At 43.1% G+C, this 23,242-nt stretch overlaps 2 protein-coding genes across 11 annotated transcripts in view; one reads left to right on the forward strand and one right to left on the reverse strand.

Annotated features, from left to right (window-relative positions):
• Window positions 1-13,683, forward strand: part of PDSS1 (decaprenyl diphosphate synthase subunit 1) — a 54,334-nt gene extending 40,651 nt beyond the window's left edge. For all 3 annotated transcript variants that reach the window (XM_044228170.1, XM_044228171.1, XM_044228172.1), the window contains exons 8-11: window positions 3,725-3,805; window positions 3,912-4,025; window positions 10,215-10,295; window positions 13,227-13,683. In XM_044228170.1, the coding sequence (XP_044084105.1) occupies window positions 3,725-3,805; window positions 3,912-4,025; window positions 10,215-10,295; window positions 13,227-13,367 (417 nt within the window). In that variant the 3' untranslated portion in view covers window positions 13,368-13,683. The remainder of the gene's footprint in view (window positions 1-3,724; window positions 3,806-3,911; window positions 4,026-10,214; window positions 10,296-13,226) is intronic.
• A 1,003-nt stretch (window positions 13,684-14,686) lies between these two features.
• The window catches only part of ABI1 (abl interactor 1), a 119,922-nt gene continuing 111,366 nt past the window's right edge, over window positions 14,687-23,242 (reverse strand). For all 8 annotated transcript variants that reach the window (XM_044228168.1, XM_044228167.1, XM_044228166.1 and 5 more), the window contains 2 exons: window positions 19,349-19,534; window positions 14,687-15,647 (listed from right to left, as the gene is read on the reverse strand). In XM_044228168.1, the coding sequence (XP_044084103.1) occupies window positions 15,472-15,647; window positions 19,349-19,534 (362 nt within the window). In that variant the 3' untranslated portion in view covers window positions 14,687-15,471. The remainder of the gene's footprint in view (window positions 15,648-19,348; window positions 19,535-23,242) is intronic.

Consider the following 23,242-nt stretch of genomic DNA (forward strand, 5'->3'; position numbering starts at 1 on the left):
GGGTTGTCTTTGAGCCTCTCGAGTTGAATTGGTGTGTTGCTCCGCACGCTGAGAGACAGGTTATGCATTGGGGGCCGGAAAACAGCAGAAGGGATGCCGCCGCCTCGGTTTGTTGGGTCCAGGGAGGGGCACGTGTCCTGTTACTGGTGATGTTCACTTTGATGACTTGATTGTGGGGGTGACTGCCTGGTTTCTTCACTTAAAAGTTACTGTTTTTCGGATACGGGAAGATATTTTGAGATTTTGTAAATCTGCTTCTTATCAAACTCACCGGTTTTCGCATCTGTTTATCGTACCATGATGGTGGCGAATGACGGTCGCGTGCGTTCTCATTCCTTTTACCCTGCGCCTCTCCAGTCTTAGATGTATGGCCTCCTGCATTCTTATTTACTCTATGGATTATAACGCTTTATTGTTACTTATGTAAATGCTGAAGAATTCCATATTTGGCCAATGGGAAGGCCATTGAACCCGGCTCCTTTGTCCCGTGCATCTACCCCCTTCATTCTTTCCGCACTTTCTTCAAGCCTCATCTTGTCCTTTCCAGCACTGTGATTCGTAATGCCTCCAAGGAGGCCTGTTCCTTCGGCGGAGAATGGTATTAAGAAACCAAGGTCCTGCCCTAGATGTTTGTGGGTATGCGTCTATCTAGGTCTTTTTATATCTCATCTATCTCATGTATGTATTTATTTTATAATTCTATAGTTATTTTTAACGTTTGAGCGAGAGATAGCAGGAGCAGAGGGGAGGGGCACAGGGAGGAAGCCCGGACTCCGCGCGGAGCAGGGAGCGGTGCGCCTTCCGCGGTGCCTGTGCGTGTCGCTGTGTTGCCCCGACGGATCGCGGGGCTCCCACTTTGTGCGGGCGGCAGGGAGGACCCGGGCTGCGGTAGAGCTGGAATTCGCATCGCTCTCTTCTGGAGGAACGCGAGCGACTTGGCAGGCGCTCGAGGGCTTTCCCTAACCTCGACGCTCTGTGCCGCGTGTGTCGGCGGGTTTTCCCACCCTCCGGAGTGTGTGGGCCCCGCCCCTGCAGTTTCAATGGCTCTTTATGTATGAGGAATACTCGCTCTTGACCTGGGGCTTATGCTGCCTGTGTGCCCCGCGCCCCCCACCCCCACCCCACCAAGTACTAGCCGGGTCTGACAACAACCTGTTCCGGTACTTCTGCCCTAAGGACGCGCTCCAGCGGTCGGGTCTGCGTGGGCTGCGGGGAAGACGCCGTGTGCGCGCACGTGTCTATCCCCGGGACGCGCGCGCACGTGTCTGTCCCGGCGGACACGCGCGTCAGAAACACCAGGCGCCCCCGCAGGCAGTCAGAACCCCGGCCATTCCAGGACAGGCTCTCGGGAGCCTTCCAGGAGGTGGGGCCGTGGGCCTGCTTCCCCCAGACCTGTTCGCCGAGCTCCGCCGTCTTGGACTTAACTGCTCCTGGTCGCCCACGCACCGCCGGAAAGCCACGGGGCACCGTCCTCGGGGGCGGGAACGGGAAGCGCTCGCGTCTCGCCCGCGCCCCTCCGTGCTTCTCGAGCGGACCTCCCCGGGCTGCGGCGTGAGGAGTGGGCTTCCCCCCGCGCTCCGAGAGTTCGGAGCACAAGCGGCCCTTGCCCGGCCACCCCGCAGCAGCCGCCCACGAAGCGCAGCTCTGTTCCGGGTCTGCGTGTGCGCCCGACGGGGCCGGGCCGCGGGCCGCCCGGCCCTAGGCTTGCTGGGGCTCGTCGTCTGGCCTCTGGGCCGCCACGCCGCGCAGGAAAGCGATGACGAGAACATTCCCCGCAGTCAGGCCATTTGGGTTCAGATTCTGATTCCGTGGTTTCCAGCCTCGGAACCCCTGGTCCGTGCGCCCTGGGCGTCCAGGCCTCGCTCCTGAGCGAGTGACCACGCGGGAAACCTCGGGCTGGGACCTGTCGTGCTGGTGCCCAGGACAGCTCGCTGTCGCCGACCATCAGCCACAACAGCAGTGCTTCTGGGTGGCCGCGAGGCTTAAGAGACTGTGGAGTCTCCATCCTAGGAGCTCCATAAATTTAGTCCAGTGAGTTCAGAAGGAGAATGGCTTTCAAGTGTCTGTCTTCTGAGGAAGGAAGCTGGCTCTTCGGTGCTGTTGTGTGTTGCGGTAACTGCGGGAGCCGGAGTGCGGAGTGAGGAGGGGGCGTCCTCGCGCTCTGAGCTCGGCACCTCCCCGCCGCCCGGATCTCGTCTGCTCTAGCGCTCAGCGGGGGTGACGATAGCTCGACTCTCGCCGGAGGTTCTAATTGCCTCACGTGTGGTCTCCCAGATTATTTAAGTTGGTTGGAAAGAGGACCCCCTCCCTGTAGCAGTTTCGAGTTTATTATTCACTCCAGGAAGTGGCCCGCTGACCTCTCCTGGCGCGCACTTTGTCGTCGGTGGGCTTGCAGCCAGCGTGACGCGGCCCGGGCTTCCTCGCGTCTCCAGAAACATCCTCAGGGCTGAGCACGTGGTGGGATCCGGCTCGTAGTAGCCACGGGGCGTGGACACTGCCAGCTCCTGTTTCTGCGCTCGGGATGAGGAAGAGGATTCGCAATAACGGCAAACTTCTAGTGTTAAAACCAGATGCCAGGCACCATGCTGAGTTTAAAAGTTGTGTGACTCGCGTTCCTGGCAGCAGCCCTACCAGCTAAGGGCTTTGGATCCTGCGTTTTATAGAAATGGATATGAAATACCAAGGAACGCGCGGAGATGGCGGGACTCTCGGGGGCGTGAGTGCGCCCCTAGCGGCCTGACTGCCGAGCTCCGCTCCGCCCCCACTTCGGCGCCGCTAACGCCTGAGCTGACTGGGCCCAGACCGACGGGGGGCGGGGGGGGGGTGCCGCGGAGGCAGGAACAGAAGTCAGGAGACGGATTCATCATGGGTGACCCGCTACAGGCAGGACACTGATGCCATCTGGCTGTCTCGTGCACTCAGTGTAGACATTTCCCCTCCAGTGGAGTCGATGCTGCTCTCGTTCCCTGCTTTGGGGGTTTACCCGGTCTTTGTTTTCTGGAAACGTGGCCAGGCCTGCTTAGCATGCCTAGCAGAGCAGTGGAAATGCTCTCAAGCCGGTGCCAGCTAGGTTTTTTTTGAGTTTTAAAAAGACTTAGAAGTCCTATTTCTCCTCCCCTGAAAAGCGGGAAGGGCTTTCAAGCAGTTCGTTCCTTCTTGCGTAAGGAACAAGCCGCAGGACCAGTGAAGACACTTTGCTAATGAGAAAACAGTATTTGTCTGAAGCGTGAGGTTGGAGGCTGTTACATATCAGGAAGTAACTGCGTTTGAGAAAAGAGTGAAATCACCAAAAATTATTAAAAGAAAGGAACTACAAATGAGAAAATAGGTGGCAACATCTGTGTGATTAGAGCAGATGAGATACCTCTTCCTAAAACAAGGCCTAATCAATAGATTTTTAAAAATGGAGCCAACCTGTAGGCCAGGTTTGCTGTATGCTGAAAGCAGCAAGAAAGAGTTCTTATCCCGGGAAAGGAGGGGTGGAGAGTAGCTTCCCTAGAATCGAAGAGAACACTCTGTGATGGAGGCTAAAATCCTTCCGCTGAAAGCAAGGGCACTGTGCGCGCGTCTGGCCTCGCTCCGGTGGCGGGATCTGCTGACTCTGCCTGTCATGCGGACCCACCTCCTCTTTTTCCAGGGAGTGGGTCTCTGCATCCTTGCATGCAGGGGGAGGCTGCCTTGCTTGTTGTCAGCAGCTTATTCCAGAATTCTCTCTCTGCTTCAGGTCTCTGTCCTGGGATGCCCGGACCCAGTGGTGCATGAGATTGCCTATCAATACGGAAAAAATGTGGGCATCGCCTTTCAGGTTGGTCCTCTGCTTTTTAGGAACGTGGCCCGTTGGCACAGTGGGAAGGGCGACAGTGACACCCAGGGTGGCCGTGCTGCTGACATCGCTTGTTTTCATTCACTAGCTCATAGATGATGTGCTGGACTTCACCTCGTGTTCTGACCAAATGGGCAAACCAACGTCAGCGGACCTGAAGCTCGGGTTAGCCACTGGCCCGGTCTTGTTTGCTTGCCAACAGGTACGTTTCCCCAACTCCCTCAGACACGGAGCTTTGTATCTTCCCGGCTCAGCCGATGGGAAGGTTCAGATAAGGAAGATGTGGGAAAGCATTTACCTAAAAGACCTCAGATCTGGAGTTGATCCTGACTTCTGTGACTGAGATGTTGGGACCAGTTATCTTTCTTCTGAGCTTTCTCTGCGCCCTTACCTGTGACACTGAGGATGAACTGTGATGGTCACAGAGGCACTTCACAGATTAAATGCTGTATGCATTTAAGGCAGCATTATGAGGATTTCCATGTACTTTAGGCACTGACAAGGTGAATGGTCTCCACATCTTGATTATGGGATTGGACTTGGGGTGTACCTCAGAGCCCCTTAAAAAGGCACAGGAAGGGCCTCTGAGCATGAGAAGTTCTGCAGTTCTAGAAGTTTAATGAGTCGTGCTTCACAGAACCTCGGCCATGGCCTCAAAATGTCAAGAAGTCGGTGGAACGCACCGCTAGAACCCCATAGTTCCTTCCTCAGATTGAGGCACTGTCCATTAAGGAAGGAAGTAAAGCTGCCTTTGTAGTTTCCTTAGTGTGGATGAGAGCTTAGGAACTTCACGTGCTGCAGGGACTGTGAGGCAGGCAGACGTTTCCAGAGTCTGCTCTGGAGCCCGGCCATATCCCTTGGGGCTGGGCCAAACGTGGTTTGCAGTAAGTGGGACATTGGCTGGCATTTGGACATCTTTTTAATCGATTTTCATCTTTGTAATGTATTTAAGCCAGTGAAAACTTAGCAAAGAAATAAGATGTTCATCACCATGCCACGAAATTAAAAATTTGCACTTCAGTTAGTAACTTTTAGTCTTTCTGAGATTTTTTGCCTCTGTTCTTTCTCAGAATTTACAAAGATAAACACTTGTCTTCCGTAGAACTCAGTGAGTCCATTATTGAAACCAGTGACCTTGCTTTTGATCAATTTCTGGTCCAGAAAAGGAGAGATCATCCTCTTTTTTTTTTTTTTTTTTAATTTATTTGACAGAGAGATAACAAGCGGGGAAAGAGGCAGACAGAGAGAGACGGGGAAGCAGGCTCCCCGCTGAGCAGAGAGCCTAATGTGGGACTCGATCCCAGGACCCTGAGATCATGACCTGAGCTGAAGGCAGAGGCTTTAACCCACTGAGCCACCCAGGTGCCCCCAGGAAAGATCATCTTTTCTCCACTGTCTAGCAGAGCCATAACCTGGGTAATTCTCCTTGGAGGAAGCTGGTGGCTTGGAGGGTCTGGGCCAGGACAGCATACTAGTGGATAGCAGTCAGCTGAGGAGCGAGGGGTCCAAACACAGATGTTGGATTTTAGAAATATCTGTCCTCACTACCAGGCTCTGTCCTTGCAGAACTTGGAGGCAGAGATGAGGAGGAAATGGCGTGCTATCGATGGCTCCTTTCTCCTATGGAAACTCCTTGCCAGCTCAAAACTCAAGGAGAAGAGTAAAACGTGTGCTAAGTTCTGAAAACACTTTAGGTAATCCCCTTGTATACGTTAAAGCTGACCAAGGACATTTCATCTTTTCCCATGAGCCCACATAAAAGCAGAGGATTCACGAGTCGTGGAAGTGGAAGGGCATGCCCGAGGCGGGAGAGGGCAGTCACGGCCAGCGAGACAGCTGCGACCCCTGCACTGTCTGCCCCCGAGACCCTGGCCAGCAAATGCGAGTGAAGGGTCCTTGAGTGAAGACAGCAGATCAGGATGACTAAGGAACAGGTCTTTTCTGAAAGAAGCTTGCAGTCTCCCAAAAAGCTTTGGGTGTCATACTTTTCAAAATCGTAGCAGTTCCAGGTCATCGCCGTGAGCCCCCGTGACGCTAAGAGCTGAGCCGGGTGGAGTCTGTGAGATGACAGAGCCGGGGCCTGGCCTGCTTGAATTTGCTTTTCTCCACACACAGGAGTAAGGAGTAGTTCTCCCTTAAGATACAGTGCGTCAGAGTCAGGAGGAAAAATGGGTCACTCCTACACATTAATTAGTGAGTAATACATAAGAGATTAAAAATGCTGGGTTAAAAAAAAAAAAAAAAGGCGGGGCGCCTGGGTGGCTCAGTGGGTTAAAGCCTCTGCCTTCGGCTCAGGTCATGATCCCAGGATCTTGGGATCGAGCCCCGAATCAGGCTCTCTGCTCAGCAGGGAGCCTGCTTCCTCCTCTCTCTCTGCCTGCCTCTCTGCCTACCTGTGATCTCTGTCTGCCAAATAAATAAATAAACAAAATCTTTTAAATAAATAAATAAATAAAAATAAAAAAATAAAAAAAAAAGAAGGCAAGGAAAAGGAACACACAGTCGCTTACAGCGTCCCAGGCCGCGGTGCTCCGAGTGTGTCACTGGGAAAGGCGGCATCACGAGGCACGCACTCCCCCTCACCAGACGGCGCGGCCCCATCTGCCCATACGGCGGTAGGGGAAGGAGTGAAAAGCTGCGCTCGGCGGCCTCGGAAAAGGGAACACACAGCGAGGCCGAGCAGGAAGTGACTGGGCAGAGCTTGTTTTATTTTTTTTTTTTTTAAGATTTTATGTATTTATTTGACAGAGATCACAAGAAGGCAGAGAGGCAGGCAGAGAGAGAGAGGAAGGGAAGCAGGCTCCCGGCTGAGCAGAGAGCCCGATGCGGGGCTCGATCCCAGGACCCTGGGATCATGACCTGAGCCGAAGGCAGAGGCTTAACCCACTGAGCCAGCCAGGCGCCCCTGCACAGAGCTTGTTTCTTAAGCAGACTCACCGTTCTGTCCTGTGGCGATTAGGCCAAAGTGACTCAAAAACGTTTAAGTCGTTTTCAAAGAAAACATCAAGTTTAGGCTCTGTTGTGGATGAAACTGTCAAAAAAGGGGATTCTTGGCCAGAAATGTGTGAAAAGATTTTTACAGGGCCAAACGTGATTTTGAGTAAAACGGATTCCATTGTACGAAAGTTTTCCTGGTTTGCGAAGGATTCTTCGGTACATTCTCTCTCATCTCACAACTCCTCTCTGTGGTAGGTATTGTGCCCACTGTCCAAGTAAGAAAGCGGTGCGCAAACTTGGCCAAAGTTAAGCATCTGGTAAATGGCACAGCAGACAATCACACACCAACTCCTGTAAGATCAGTGTGCCTTTCGCTCCACGATGTCCGATTCTGGCAGCGGGGACGCTGAGGAGAGCTTGTCTGATCCCCCGTGGGGCTTCCCGCAGAGCAGATAAGTCGTGTGCTCTGGGCCTGGGTCGCTCCAGAGAGCCTGTGTTGCTCTCGGGACCTGTCACTAACCTGCCCACTTAGTGGAGTCCTCGTAAGAGGTCTGTCATCTTTTTCCATAGGTGGGTGAGTTTTGTTGGCCAGTTACTTAAATGAGTCTTTGAATTTTTCCATCTGAGAACACGGAGTCTCGACCACAGACAGCTCTGGGAAACCACTTCCCCTTTTCCACCCAGCTGTTGTTTTGAAATAGGAATTCGTTGGACCCTGCAACTTAATAGAAGCTCCCTCTCTTATGAATTCACTATTTCTGACATCACTCTGAAGAGCTCTCTGGATAAGTTAGTACAGGGGATTTAAGAAAAATTTGGGGATTTCTGGAGGGATCCCGGGATGACGGTGTCCGTCCATCTGTGTGTGTGCGTGGATTTTCTGTAAGAACAGAAACGTCATGTTAAATCCTTAAGGAGTATGTAAGTTGGATCTTGAGCTCTTTAGAAACAAAATGGAAGTGTTTTTTGGTGGTTGTTTTTTGTTTGTTTTTTGTTTTTTTGGGTTTTTTGGTTGTTTTTTTTTTTTGGTGAGACTACATTTGTTCTCAAATATCCTTTAAAAGATCTTTTCCTTTCTTCTGTTTCTCTTATTTGATAAAGTCACCAGACCCAAATGTCAGCCTGTAGCCGCACTTCCAGCTGCCATGAGCAGCCCCAGCCCCTGCACCAGCTGTCCTGGCTTCTGTCACTATTGACTAGCTGTCCTTTAGTTACCCAGGTTTTGTGTGAGTAATCTCGCTACATTTATTGATCACCTTTCTGGTTTAGTTTAGTTTATGGATACACTTCACAGAATACGATTTGTCCTACTCTTTTTTTTTTTTCCTAACAATTTATTTATTTTGGAGAAAACCCGGGGGAGGGGCAGAGAGAGAACCCTCAAACTCCCTCCTAAGTATGGAGCCTGATGCGGGGCTCCCTCCCACCACCCCAAGATCATGACCTGAGCCGAAATCAAGAGTCGGACATTGGACTGAGCCACCCAGGTGCCCCTGATTCGTCCTATTCTTAAAAGGTCTCCCTACCCTCAAACTTAAATAGCCTGGGCAAAAATTTTCTCATTTCTCATGAAATCTGCAAGCAGGCAACTGTTCCCGTTAACGTTTCTCATTTCTTCTCCACATCGCACACAGTAAGGGGACAGAGGAATGCCTAGGGGAAGAGTTTGGTATTTGCATATTAAAATTGCACACACTACATGTTTAAAGGATGGATGTAGTCACACTCACTGCAAATATTTTCTTCACACTTGGCTTTCTCAATGTTTTTTATAATAAAAGGAGTCAGAGAAGCCACACAACCAGCACATTTTACCACCCTTGTTGGTACGGCAGAAAGAGCTCATGTACCATAAACAAATGATTATCCCAGATGCCCGGAACAGCGTCCCGTCACCTCTGAGGATAGGGCCTTCCAAGTTTGGAATGCGGGATTAAGACAAATGCTTACTTGATTTGGCTTTTTACCACCTAAGTTGATTGACTGGAGCTTCCTGATGTGTCTCCTATAAAACTTAATCTATTCTTAAAAGGCCAGTAACTAAAACAAATTACCTGTTCTCATTTAAGAACTAACCGTCTGCTGGCCTTTACATTTTCTAAGCATGGGAGCAGCCTCTACGTGTTTAGAACTTTGTTCTGACACATACTTGACTCTGAAAGGAACACTCTTAATTCTTCATCTGTCATCATCCGGTTGAGGTTTTTCTCTGTGTGCCCTGTTTTTTTCTTCTAGGATTACTAATACCGTGATGGTGGTTACAGGACAGCAACTTCAGGCTCACTGCCAGGGAAAATCTGGCAACTGCTGTAAGCACTGATGTGTCCAGAACCAAACATATCTTACCTCTTATGTCATGGAACCAGAAGCTGTTAGAGCTAACGGGTGTCCGCTCATTTGGTTAAGCAACCTCACGACACTGAGGAGGAGGGTAGGACCCACAGGTGACAGGGCTCACTCAGCTTTGGAGGCTCCAGGACTAGGGCTCTGACTAGCCTAGAGAATGAAGGGATCTGGTGTCCTGACTTCCTGGTTGTTAACGGTGACGATTCTCCTGAATTGTTGCTCCCCACTGCAGAGCACAGGTTGTCTTCAGTGTACCTGTTTCCTTTTCTCTCTTAGTGCCACAGCTTAACTCTGGTCTTCTTTATAATCCACTACAGTAACGTGACTGGCCTCTCTGCCTCTGCCGCCTCTAATTCAGTGGGTCTCAAACTTGGCTGCACATTAAAAACACCTGGCGTGCTTTTCAAATCTTGATGCCCGGGCCAGACCCCGGCCCCCGCCCCGCCCCCACCAGCAGAATCCGAATCCTTGGGAGCAGATCTAGGCAACCCCAAGCTTCCCGACTGACTCTCGTGTGCAGTCAACGTTGAGCACCCTCTGCTCGTAATACCCTCTGCTCAGACACCTCAGTGGCTTCCACATGTCACTCAGTTTAGCACCAAAAGCAGAATGCTTAATTCCCACCCTCATCTTGGGCCACTGCTTCTCAGAATGTCAGTAGAGTTCGTATCGTCCGGGAATCTGCTAGAAATGCGTGCTCAGGCCCCATCCCTACTGATCAAGAAACCTTGAAGCAGTGGCCCAGTAGGCCTCTAGTGATTCTGGTGCAAAAGCTTGAGAACTCTTAGAGAGGGCAGTAAGGGGATTTTAGAGATGTAGCTTGCTCTTTCTTTCTTACTCAATGGTGGACCCAAGACTAGAATAGAAAGAACACCAGAATGAACAAGATCAGCAGCTGCCTCTCCTGGGCACCCGCTCAGTCCCGGGCCTGGAAGACGGATGTGTCTCTTAGCTCTGCTTCTTTAATTGCTACAATTTATTGCCCCCGCCCCCAAACCATCTAAACATTTAATCACCTTTTCGTTTTTTCCTGTTATTATAAACTTAGTGTTAGAACATTTGATTCTCACAAGAGCAATAAATAAATATTTTCTTTCTTTATGGCTAGTTCCCAGAAATGAATGCTATGATAATGAGACGGTTCAGTTTGCCAGGAGATGTGGACAGAGCTCGACAATATGTATTACAGGTAAGATTTTTTTTTTGAAGATTTTATTTATTTACTTGACAGATCACAGGTAGGCAGAGAGGCAGGCGGGGGGTGGGGGGAAGCAGGCTCCCTGCTGAGCAGAAAGCCCAATGCGGGGCTCGATCTCGGGACCCTGAGACCACAACCCGAGCCAAAGGCAGAGGCCCAACCCACTGGGCCACCCAGGCGCTCCCCAGGTAAGATTATTTTACGAAGAAATAAGGCAGGAGCAGGTACAGTGCAGTAGAGTTCTTTAACCAAGTAACAGAGCAAATTTTAGATGCAAGACCAAGTGTGGTCAGTTGTTGACTTGACAAAAACTGAGGAAGAGAAACTTGTATGATTCTTTATTCCTCTAGAACTCTTTCTGAAGACTAATTTAAGTGGTCCTGGGTAAGGTTTGGACATTAGGACTTCTTTAGAGCTGCCAAAGTGATTTTTTTTTTTTAAGATTTTTTACTTATTTGACAGAGTCACAGGCAGGCAGAGGCAGGCAGAGAGAGAGGGGGAAGCAGGCTCCCCGCCGAGCAGAGTGCCTGACGAGGGGCTCGATCCCAGGACCCCAGGATCCCAAGCCGAAGGCAGAGGCCCTAACCCCCTGAGCCACCCAGGTGCCTCTACCCAAGTGATGCTAATGTGTCGCATGGGCTGAGCCCTGCTGGTTTGAAAACCGTCTTCCTCAAATCCACTGGCAGCACTGCTGCCCTGCAGTCCCCCAGACAGGCCTCCTGGTGCAGGCTTACCTTTGCCACCTCCAGGCTATTGGGTGCTCACAGCCGTCCCCTCAGTGTGGACCATCCCTGGTCCCTCCTAGAACTGCCATCAGTGGTCACTCAAGATCCCACAGAGGCAGACCGTTTCACCTTCAGGGGCGGTAAGCTTATTTCAGATATACTGCCACATATCCTCAGGACTTTCCTTTAGAAGCCAGATCTTTGTGCGTATTTTCACTTTCAATAACTGTCTTTCAAGAATGAACTCTTTCCAAAATCTAAACCCAAAGTTATTTGGAGCCAGTAGAGCTAATGAATGAGATGGCTGAGCAGTGTTTAGTAAGCTAACGTGTGGTCTGATCTGTGGTTAGTGCAGTCCTTCAAATAATTACCTTTCAGATTTCCAAAAAACAAGACCCCCTCCAAAGGATGTATTTCTCCAAGCCTCTATACTGCTAAGCATCCTAATGTGCTACCACCTCTTTGGAGGGTAATCTGGCAGTACTGTTCAAAACTCAGGAGAAGGACTGTAGCTGATAAAGAGGTGATGTACCAGGAGAGGTTCTGCTGTCAGAATCACTGAAGGCTGAAGTGGGAAGTGGGACTGCAAAGAGGGGCAGTGAACTGTCGCTTTTAGCAAAACAGTGACGAAGGTCCAGCAAGCCTAGACAGACGTGCATTTAGAAAGGTACAAGAATGTTCTCTTAAATTCTCCGAAGACCTCTAAATCCTAACTCCCTTCACCCAGGGCTCCTTCCTAGTCCCTATTCCTTCATTAAATGTGAATGAACAACTAGGATTTACTTAGAATTACATTGATGAAAAGTTTGGTGAGTGAGACCAAGATAAACAGAAATACTCAGGGAAAAATATAAAATTGGGGGGGTTGAAAAAATACCGTATCCATGGAATAAGGTATTAAAAAAAAATTAAGTACGAGCTCAAAGAATTCTAAGTGGCTGTGAAAAACTAGCTCCAGAGGAGGGTTATAATATGAAATGAACAAACCCTTGAAAACATAAACAGTAAGAGAATAAAATGAGAAAAGCTTTGAGAGGATCAGTACGATGAGGTTTCAGGCATTTCAGGAAGAGAATCCAAAAAGAAAATTTAGAGAGTGGGCAGGAGAAGAGTTCAGAACTGGCTCGGTGAACAGCAAAAACCCTGGACGCTATAAGGCAATAGGTAAGGCCTTCTAAATGATGAAGAAACATTCTAAAGCTAGAATTCTAGATCCTTTCAAACCATTCATTGAGTTAATAAGTCCTCCTCCCACTTACACTATGGAGTTATCTGTGGATGTATTTTAGTAACAACATGGAAACCCCAAGACCGTGAAAGCTGTGAGCGCTCAAACCAGCGGAATGGGCCGCATCTGACAGAATCCTGCTGGGGATGGCAGCGGGTACAGCGGGAAGGCGGGCAGTCTAAGCAACAAACAGGATGATGAAGGCGGTAGAAAGAACAGGCAGTTACATTCATAAGTGGGATTTGGTATACTAAGGTAAAGCAAAATAAAATGCATCCTATTTTGTACCAGTAAAGTACAGAAAATCAGAGGCCTTTCAGAGTGACATCAGGAATACTCTACTCTGGCTAGGCTAAACCCTCACCTTTCTCAGCACAAAGGCAGTAGATAATGACTGAAGTTGCTAATTAAGACATTAAAACCAGGGGTGCCTGGGTGGCTCAGTGGGTTAAAGCCTTTGCCTTCGGCTCAGGTCATGGTCTCAGGGTCCTGGGATCGAGCCCCACATCAGGCTCTCTGCTCAGCGGGGATCCTGCTTCCTCCTCTCTCTGCCTACTTGTGATCTCTGTCTGTCAAATAAATAAATTTAAAAAAAAAAAAAAGACATTAAAACCAGCAGGTAAAGCTGGGGTCTGTGGAAGAAGGGAACTGTTGATCTCCATCCTTTGTGCTTTAGTATGTATATGTTTGTTTTTTAAATTTATAATTTAATCACTTAAAAATCGAATCCTTAAGGGAAGGTAGGTGGCTATTTGATATTAATGAGTTAGTTGCTTTGCACGCTGATTCAGTACAAAAGTGCTTCCATCTGAGGAAAGTGCCTCAACGCAGCAGGCGTGGAAGCGGGAATGATGAGCTGGGGGAGAGAGCACTGGATCACGACAGAAAGACATTTTAACTGTCACAGCAAGAATTTAAGAGCTGAGCAGAGAGTGAGGCGTCTGTCCCCTTTTGTTCTTGACCCACCAGAGTGACGGTGTGCAGCAAACCACCTACCTCGCGCAGCGGTACTGCCACGAAGCAATACGAGAGATCAGTAAACTTCGACCGTCCCCGGAAAGAGACGCCCTCATACAGCTTTCCGAAATCGTCCTCACGAGAGAGAAATGACAACTCTTTCTGTTACTTCTGGCAGCTATTTTACCAGACCGTGCCTAAAGAATTTTGTGAAATATTCTTTGCTTCATGTGCAGGTAACCAAAAATCATTTCAAAAAATCATTTCAACCTTATTGATGGGCAATTTTTTTTTATTGGCAAAGTTTTTCAGAAAACTTTTTAAATGTAATTAAACCATCCGAATCTGTAACTCTAGTTCTGTAAATTCTAATCGAGGTATCTTGATGGTTATATGTGGTATTGTTTACACTGTTAAGATCCACATGTAAAGCCATTACACAAATAAATAATCAATGTTAAAATTCAAATGGTTTATCGTGTTTCACCATAGGAGTAAAGGTCACAAAAAATGTGAAGTCTACATTTCAATCCACATTAGATTTTAACAGTATCCAAAATTTCATATAGGAGAATGGTTTATTATAAAAGACTGTACATAAAATTTAGACAACAGGTTATATACAAAATTAAGAGAACATTCCACTTGAAAAAATGAAAAAGGTTGCTAGCTGATCACTAGTGATACTGAAATCCTGTTTAAAATTAACAAAGGCAAAATGCATATACAACAGTCACATTGATTTGGTAGCAATAATGGCCTTTAATTTTCAGGAATAAATGTTCTGCACTAGTCTTACCATTTACTATGCTGTTACACGTCTGTAACGCCCAGTACATAACTGTAATTTGAAATCCAAACAAATCTTCAATACACAGAAACCCACACTTGAGTGCTCTACTTTAAGATCCTAGGCAATATTGAATTACACACAAGTTAAGAAAAAAACATCCCTCTAACCTTCCCTTAAATTAAGAGGAGACACACAAAGTGCATGTGTTGCATTTCAATTATTTCAAAAGACAATATAAATCTGTTGGTCAGGTATATTCCCCGTTCACTGATTATATATGATCCACCTTTTTTCGAATTATTTTCTTAAAACATTTTTATGTTGCTAGTGCCAGGTAATGGATTAAATAGCGCCTGTTCAAAAGTCAGTTGCACCCACTTCTACAAAAACAACATGTAAAAGATAATTTCCTTTCATTGAACCCAGTATACAACAATCCACTGGAAAACCGAAGGACTGATACAGCAGTCCTTAAGAATTTTACGTACAGAATGTGCATACTTTAACACATTTTCTTAGCTTTGAAAAAGTTACTTTAGAAAAGGAATTCAGCAGATTGACTTGTAAATACCCATCTCAGATTTTAAATCTGCAAAAATCAGTCACTGCCATTGGGACAGGTTGAGATAAGGCTAATATTTTTTTTCCAAGTTAATATATTGAGAAAATAGAACCATAATTCTGCAATAAATCAGTATCTTTATTTATTCATTTATTTATTTATTCATTTATTTATTTATTTTAAAAGCAAACCAGTGAAGTAAAGGACAAAAACCTTTGGTTCACTTATGTATTTATGAATGGAAAAAATTTATAATGCAAATTCACTCATTAAAAAACTTAGGTACAAATTACAACATTACAGATAACCCTTTGTTTTGTTTCACATGGAGACCTTAGAGACTCAATTCATTTCAAGAGACCTAAGTACGAGTACCCCAAGTAAATATTACACAAATTGGAAGCATCTTGGATTTTTTTAAGTATATTTCAATACATAAATTTGTATGCATGCTTTAAACAAATAGCATATTTCAAGAATGAGAAAGTCTAAACAAAAAGTATGACCAGCACCAGGATTGAAATTTTCTGATTTTAATATTAGTCTGACATAGCGTTAGTAACCATGCTGCACTGAACATGTAATGGTACAATCTGAATCATGATTTGTTAAATATTATACCCCACACCCCCAGAATACTTAAGCTGGTCATAAAGTTAACTGTGTAAGTAAGTACATAAGCATAATCAGTTACAGACAGCCTCTTGTAGAAATTGCTGTTTAGCAATACACAAACTGCCTCAAAGATGTATGCTTACAGGTAGACATTCAGTTATATCAATAAAACAGCATGTCCTGAAAGTATGGGCACATTTTAAAACATTTTAAGACAATTCTGTTAACCATAATAGTCCCACAGTATGACTGAGTAATAAGAACCACCTACTTTAAAAGCAAAAAATTTAATCAGTATAGTGCATGATTGATTCAACATAGTTCCCAGGGAACAGACCAGTCACTCGATTGCAGACTCCTTCATACCAGCCATCGTCATTCTTCTTTATTACGTAAATGATTGCACCCTCCATAAACGACAGCTCATCATCCTTGTCTTTTGTATAATCATATATTGCCACAACTATGGAAAGAACCGTTGAAATGCCATGGTAAGTGCACTATTTCCAACATTTAACTGAATATTTAAATGCAATGCCAGTTAAATCGATAGTATAGCAAAAACAACTATTTGTACAAATACTGTTAATTCTTACATTGGTAAAAACAGGTGAAGTCAGTGGCCAACCATGTGCCTCAATCACTGGCTTGATGGTAGGACCAGAATGACAACTTGACTAGAGAGAAGTCCACAGTTCCCACCAATCTATCCAGGAAAGATCCCTGAATTTTCATATTTATTAGATGTTTCAATTGTTCAAAAATCGACTAAGTGCCAACCACTGCAAAACACCATTTTCCAAAATAGGCAGTGGGCAGAGCTAATCAGTAAATCAGGTAACAACCCAACCCAATTTGGAAATTATGCATATCCTGGGAGGTCAATCTCATCCTACTCATCCGCAGAGAATTTATGGAGCCATACCTAGATTGTTTAAAAGAGTATTTACATAAGTTAAAGGTCAACGGGATATTTTTTAAAGGGGGAAACAGGTGAGCAAAGACCCATTAACTAAGACTTAGAGACGGTTTCCAATTCTGTGGTTTTGATTATTTTGAGTTCAAAATGGTCACTTCCTTTATGAACAGTGCTGTGGAAAAGACGGTCACCAAAACATTACTAGTCTTCCAAACGGGTTTGTAAATTTAATTGTTCCTTCATTCTGCCTTTATAGCCTGATAGTTCTGAAGTTACATGTAATTTTCCAGTGTCTGTGAAATGGTATGTGACAGAGATGTTCATTACTTCGTGTTATCTTTTTTCTTAAAACACTTCTTAGGGCACTTAAGATATTTTGGAACTTGCTTTTCCCCTGAGAAAGGTAACTTCTCCTTCTGAATTAGCGAATTATAAATAAGGAAGAGATCTAAAGTACCAATCCATAGTACTATTCACAAAATTAAAACAGGCAACCTTTTTCTCCCTTTACAAAACCATATTAAGTAAACTCAAGTCCATTCTCCTCCATTTTAATTCTGCAGCAGAATCCTAGTTAAAGGTCACTGACCTACCCAGTTTCCAAAAAACCCCAAAACATACAGAACAAATAGTACTAAATTATTATCCTGTAATTACTTTTGGCTACATAACCATTCAAGAAAACGGAGTGATTACTAGAAAATCATTAGTAAGGAAAATACTGTAATAACTTAGTTAACATACTAATTAATCTGCCAATTATTTATTATTTATTAGCTTTGGTAACATTAATTTCTTTGTATTCGGAGTCACAATACGTTAGAGTTTGGGTGTGTAGAGAACTTTCAGACTGATCTTGACAAAAGCCTGATACCCTCAAAGTTAGTCAGCAGAATGAAAGCTTTTTTTTCCTCATGGTTTAGTTCCACTTAGACAAAGAGCTGGTCACAGTACTGAACCCAAGTCCTTCTGTAAATGAATCCTAGTTGTACCCAACTTCCCCTCCCCAATGCATATATATATATATATTCTCCCATACAAAAATCCTTACTGCTGAGTACTTAATCATTAATAATTCAATGTTCACTCCACTCTCCAGAATCCTAACTCATACAAAGAGCTAAACTCCTACATGATAAAAATTTGAAGACAGCTACCTAGTTCCCCTGCAATCTTCTCAACTTAGAGACAGTGCTTTCAACTGTTTCACGTTATAGGTGCACTTCCTAGATATTTTATCTTCTGATACTCTCCTCTTGACATTACAATTTGCACGATCTTAAAATGTGGTACTTAATGTAGTATAATATAAATGGATATGATCAGATTGGTATATATACCTATATTATATATATATGTATACATTGTGTATATATAGCTCACAGTTCAACTAATATACTCTAAGAATTTGGCTTTTGGAACATTCATGGCATATTGTTGATTAATATATTCAATGAAATTTCTATTAAACCATCTTAATTCATCTTGTGATTTTAAAGAGGACTATTTAAAAAGACTTTAAATATAATCCCCTAAATCTCAACTCTCTGACGTAGACTACAGATCAGCCAACAATGGCCACTGGCCAAATCCAAACCACTGCTTTTTTTGTAATTTATCAAAACTTCGTTTTATCTGAACATGGACACATCCGCTCACTTAAGTACTCTCTATGGCTGCTTAAGGGCTGCAAGAGTGGGGCTAAGTAGCTGTGAAAGAAGAGACTGTATGGTTGGCAAAGTAAAAAATATTTCATTTTTGTAATACAAACGTGTCAAGTTATGTTGTACACCTGAAGAGAATGCTGCTTTGTTAATTATGTATAAAAAGTTAACAATATTATCTGGTCTTTTAAAAAACGTGTGATGACCACTAAAGACTATTATTTCAACTTGTAAAGACATTTTGTAATTCTGCTCTATTGCCAAATGTCTCAACCACTGTATCATTTTAAATTTATCAATTTTTATTAGTTCCATATTAATCCCAGTTTCAAGTTAAATTTGCTTTTCCAAACCAGGAAATAAAAGTACACAACTCAAGACTACCTAATTTAGCGACCTCAATATAACCACCATATATCTCTATTTAAAGGCAGAGGAGAATCTGAACATAAAGTAGAGAATATATTCAAGATTTCCTCAACAGTGTGTAGAATATTCACTGTTGAAAAATATTTAAAAAGGTACAGCGTAGAGAGTGTAGGCAGTGGTATTTGAGTAGCATGTACAGTGACAGATGGGCAGCCGCACTTGTGGGAAGCACAGCATAACCTACAGAGAAGCTGAATCCTATGTTGTAAACCTGAAACGAATAGAACACTGGGTGTCAACTATACTCAAAAAATTTACACACCCAAACACACAAATATACACACAAAAGGAAAACAGCAAATTCCCTTTTAGCCATGTATTCAAAGCCAGCACAGGAGAGCGCTGAGGTCTTGAGCTACAGCTACTTGTTTAACGTCAGTTAACCGAGCAAAGGCCAGTGCAAGGGAATGTGTTTCGAAAAGCAATCCAACGTGCTTAAACTACATTACAAGCATTTTCAAAACTTGACAAACACAGATCTTAAAACAACACAGAGCTGGATGAAAATAAGCAAATAATTCTCTAAAAACGGGATTTCTTTCTTACCATGGTTTTCTTAATACATAAATTATAGTGAGTGTCAGGTAATTTTGACAAATTTGGATGTTAAAGTTATACATAATTTTCATGAACTGAAATTCTAGTGATTATCTTCTCTTTTACAAGATCAACTAACTGAAAACTTTTTAATTGAGGCTCTTTCTCATGATAGTCCCAATTTATTTTAAGATATTTAGATATGAAAGGTTTCTCTTTTTAAGAGCTTAGAAATTTTGTTTTAAGTCTTTACTAATTGTGTAGCTTTAGTAAGTCATTTAACTCCTTTAAGTAAGTCATAAGTCATGTAACTCATTTCTGTGCCTTATTTGTTTCATTTATAAAATGCAAACAGGCAAGTTCATCTCCAGCTCGAAGCCTATGTCATTTGAAAAACCACATCTAACATCGTAACATATTTTTAAGTTAAAAAATAAAGATGGAGCATCCCTTTTATATTGGAAATGTAGAGGAAATAAGGCTTAACTAAATTATGCTGGCTGGTAAAGCTATTCAAAGGGTTGAGAAACATGGACTAGATGTTCTTTACAGCTCTCAAATTCTGTAAGGAGGCTAAATTTTCTTTACCTCAACTCAATGATGACTGTACCTTACCTTTCTCAATGTAATTCTTGGGGGCCCAAGCAGGATCCCCATCTGCATACGGATCACTGTACTGAACTACTGCAGCCTCTTCATCTTCATAATCCACTGGAGGTGGTGGTGGCGGAGGTGGAGAGTCATCAAACATGGGAATGTCATCTGGGGGAGGCGGTGGCGGGGGAGTTGGACTATCAGCAACTAAAAGAATTCGGATAATTGATTTGAATCAAAAATCAGAGTAAATGAAAATTCATACGTTAAAAGAATTTAGTAAAGCTCTAATTTGTATACAACATGCACTATAATAAAACATGCAATGATTAGAAATAAAAGCTTGGTGTGTTAGAGCTTCTACTACTTGTGAGAATAATTTTGTAGTAATAAAATGAGCTAAAAATTAGAGCATTAGGAAGTGCTACAAATTAATGAGTGCAGGAGGTTAGGAGACAATGTCTCTTTTTATATAAGGATTACAGGAGTAAAAAGGTTTCCTTACTCCAAGGCTCGGGTCAGAACAGATGTCGCCCTTTAGTTAGCCTACCTCCTTAAATAAGCCTTACGTCACATTTCTCACTGGACTACTGTAAATATTATGTATACCATCACATTTAGGATTCGATTACCACTCACTGTGCACATTCAGGTCCCTAATTTTAGCGTTTAGTTGTCTTTTAGTTCCTCAGAAATAAGCCTCCAGTGGGTGGATATTTATTTTTGTCTATTTTAATCAAGAAAAAAGTTGGAGGTATCAGGTCTGCTACTATGTGTAGGCTTTCTATTCTTTTATTTAGATTTTAACCAGAGAAATTAAATTAGAAAGTAAATAATTACAAGCTAATACAAAATCTCACTGAATATTTTAAAAAATATCTACAATCCATAATCAACATTTTAAATGCAGAAAGCAAGCTAAGAATTTTTCCATTATTGCTAGTAAAACTTAAGCATGGGATGGGGGAGATTTTCTAAGAATACATCCACAATAAAAATTCTTAAAAGTGTTGCAGGAAGATGTAATTAAAAACAAACAAACAAAAAGGAACTTACATCATGCAAACCAATAATAATGACTCATACCTCAAGTTGTAGATGGGTGTTATACATGTATGTATGTGATTTAAATAATTGAACAGTGAAATGAGAAAATGTCAGGCTAGAACTATGCTCACTGAACTACTATGATACCAGGTAACAAGTGATCCCAATATTAAGGAATTCAAATGCAGAACACACAACTAATTCTTAATTCAAAATTCTGATCCACAAATTTCTTTGAAAGTTAAAGACATGAAAATGTTTTGACATAAACTGATACAAAGAATTCTATAATATCTGCAGGGGAGAAACTCAGAATACCAACATACTAACTCAAATGCCAATTTCTGGGGCTATTTATGTGATCAAAGCATGCAGTCATAATCTCTTTGTAATACAGGTTTTAAAGCTTACTCAACCTTATTTGGAATAATGTGCTGAGACTATAACCAAGGGATCCAGATTTAGAACACCTGAGGATAACAGCCCTACTTCCACAACCACTTCAATTCTGTGGTTTTTTTATTTGAACCTGTTGGGGGACGAGGAAGACTACGAGAAAACAGACCCTGTGTAGTGATGTTCATTTTGATAGCTATCAAGCAGGTCTTTTTCCATCAAATACTTGGATCCATTTATTTTTGCCCTTACCTTCTCCACAAAGCTTCTAGTATTACTGAGAGGAGAAGAAAATGGGTATGAATCCATCCTAACATCAAAGAGCCACAGCTCCTATCCTCAATTTGGTTTAAGGTATAAATTATGTTTGCCCTGAATCCCTAAATTGCATTTACTCATATACATAACTTACCAGTTTCATGTTTTCACTCAACTGTCTTCATGTCCAACTGCCATGAATCTACACTGGTTTATCTCCAAATTATATATACACAAGAGCAGAGGTCTACTCAATCTTATGCTCTATGCATCATCCTTTGTCTAGCACCACACATAATTAGTTCAAAAATGCTTCCTGATGTTAATCATACACAGATGTAAGCGTATGAACTCTTTCAGGGGCTCATGTCTTAAACCGAAGCACATTTAGTAGACTAACTGCCACAGGAAACTGCATATTTAACAAACACAGAATTCGTACTCCATAAAACATGTAAGATACTGATACAGTTTATAATCAATCTTCCTAACATGCTTTCAAAGAAAACATCCTAAATAAAGCTGCACATTCTGCAGTGCAAGGAGAGTAAGTGATTCCACTTTGTAAGTCTACAGAAAAGGACTAAAATAGAACAGTACCACAGTCGTCTTTAGCAAAAACCATGCATGCCCAGAATTACATATATTAATACTGAATTTGTATTAAAAAAAAAAAAAAAAAAAGAGGTGGGGTGCCTGAGTGGCTCAGTCAGTTAAGCATATGCCTTCAGCTCAGGTCATGATCCCAGAGTCCTGGGATCAGGCATCCTGCTTAGCAATAGTGGGGGGGGGGGGGGTTCCTGCATCTCTCTCTTCCTCTACCTCTCCTCCCGCTGGTGTGCTTAGGCTCTCTGTCTCTCACATGGTCACTCTTCCTCTCTTTAATAAATAAAATTTCTTTTTACAAAACTTACCAAAATGCTAGTCAATATGCTTTGGTCCCACTAAATGGATGTTTACTATGGCTATCTTAAAGTATCCTCCCATTGACTATAAGGCTGCTCAAGGACCAGCAATTTATCCTTATTCAGTTCTTTTCAAAAAATAAGATTCACTTTTTTTATATAAGTCAAAGTTTTAATAGAAGTTAAACATATTAGCGTTTTCAAACAGATGTTAACAATAAGGATGGTTTTTACACTCAGAAATCTCAACATTTTGGAACTACATCTCATAAAAAGCCCATTCAATCATATATAGTTCTTAAAGGTAGAAACTTTGTCTTAGAGCCTCTCACATAACACTGAATAAACAATTTAACTGGAGGAAGGGAAGAAATGTGGAGAATTACACAACAGGGTCAGCAAAAGTTGAACAATGGAATTTGCCACACTGTATTCTCCTGGAGGATGGGGTAGTCATGTGGGTTACACATTTGTTGAAACCATTCTAAAATTTATTGGTATGGCAATGATCCCAAATGAAGTAAATTACTATTAGACCACCTTACCATCTTAATCTCAACAGCTACTCTGGCCTAGTATAATTCAGTAATGGTGGTATTTTTTATTTTGTCAACACTCAACTCTGATCGTGCAATTAGGATTACACATCGTCTGGAACCTCAAGGTAATCAGGCAGTAATATAGACTATCCTACTCAAATCCATGTATTCAAAAGAATTTCCAAAAGTCATTAAACTGACACATCTGCGAGAAGACTAAAAGCGGGAGATGTGCGTATTCAGAAATATTCCTCACGGGCCTGCCTGTAGCCAAAACAGAAAAGGGCTTGCCAGTCTCACACTCAAATGGATAACCTGGATATAAATTACTTATTCTTGCAGATTCATTCTTATTGTAATAACAAATTTTTATATAGGTTCAAAATTATTTCTGTATAAAAATCTGAGGCTTTTACAAAGCTTTCACTAAAATTTTTATGTAACTAAAGGAGAAAAAAAAACCCTGCCCCCAATGCGCAATAAATTTAACCTCAGAATTTAATTTTCTATATGCTGAAGAATTTGTTGGCAACAGAATACAAAATGTCTTCTAACTCCCCTAATAACTAATGGAACCTGGTAGTTTTCATATAATTTGAATTTTTATGCTTCATTATTCTTTCCTTAAGAATCTGCAAAGATCAGATTGTTTTAGATCATGTAAATAACATAAGAAAGTTGCAGTCTTGAAATTTATATGGGTCAGTAATCATGCACACAAGAGAAAAAACTGAAGACCGTGCTCTTCAGTTTCAAAATCATATCTGCAC

Source organism: Neovison vison, chromosome 12 (genome assembly GCF_020171115.1).
Source record: "Neovison vison isolate M4711 chromosome 12, ASM_NN_V1, whole genome shotgun sequence".
Classification (NCBI taxonomy): Eukaryota; Metazoa; Chordata; class Mammalia; order Carnivora; family Mustelidae; genus Neogale; species Neogale vison.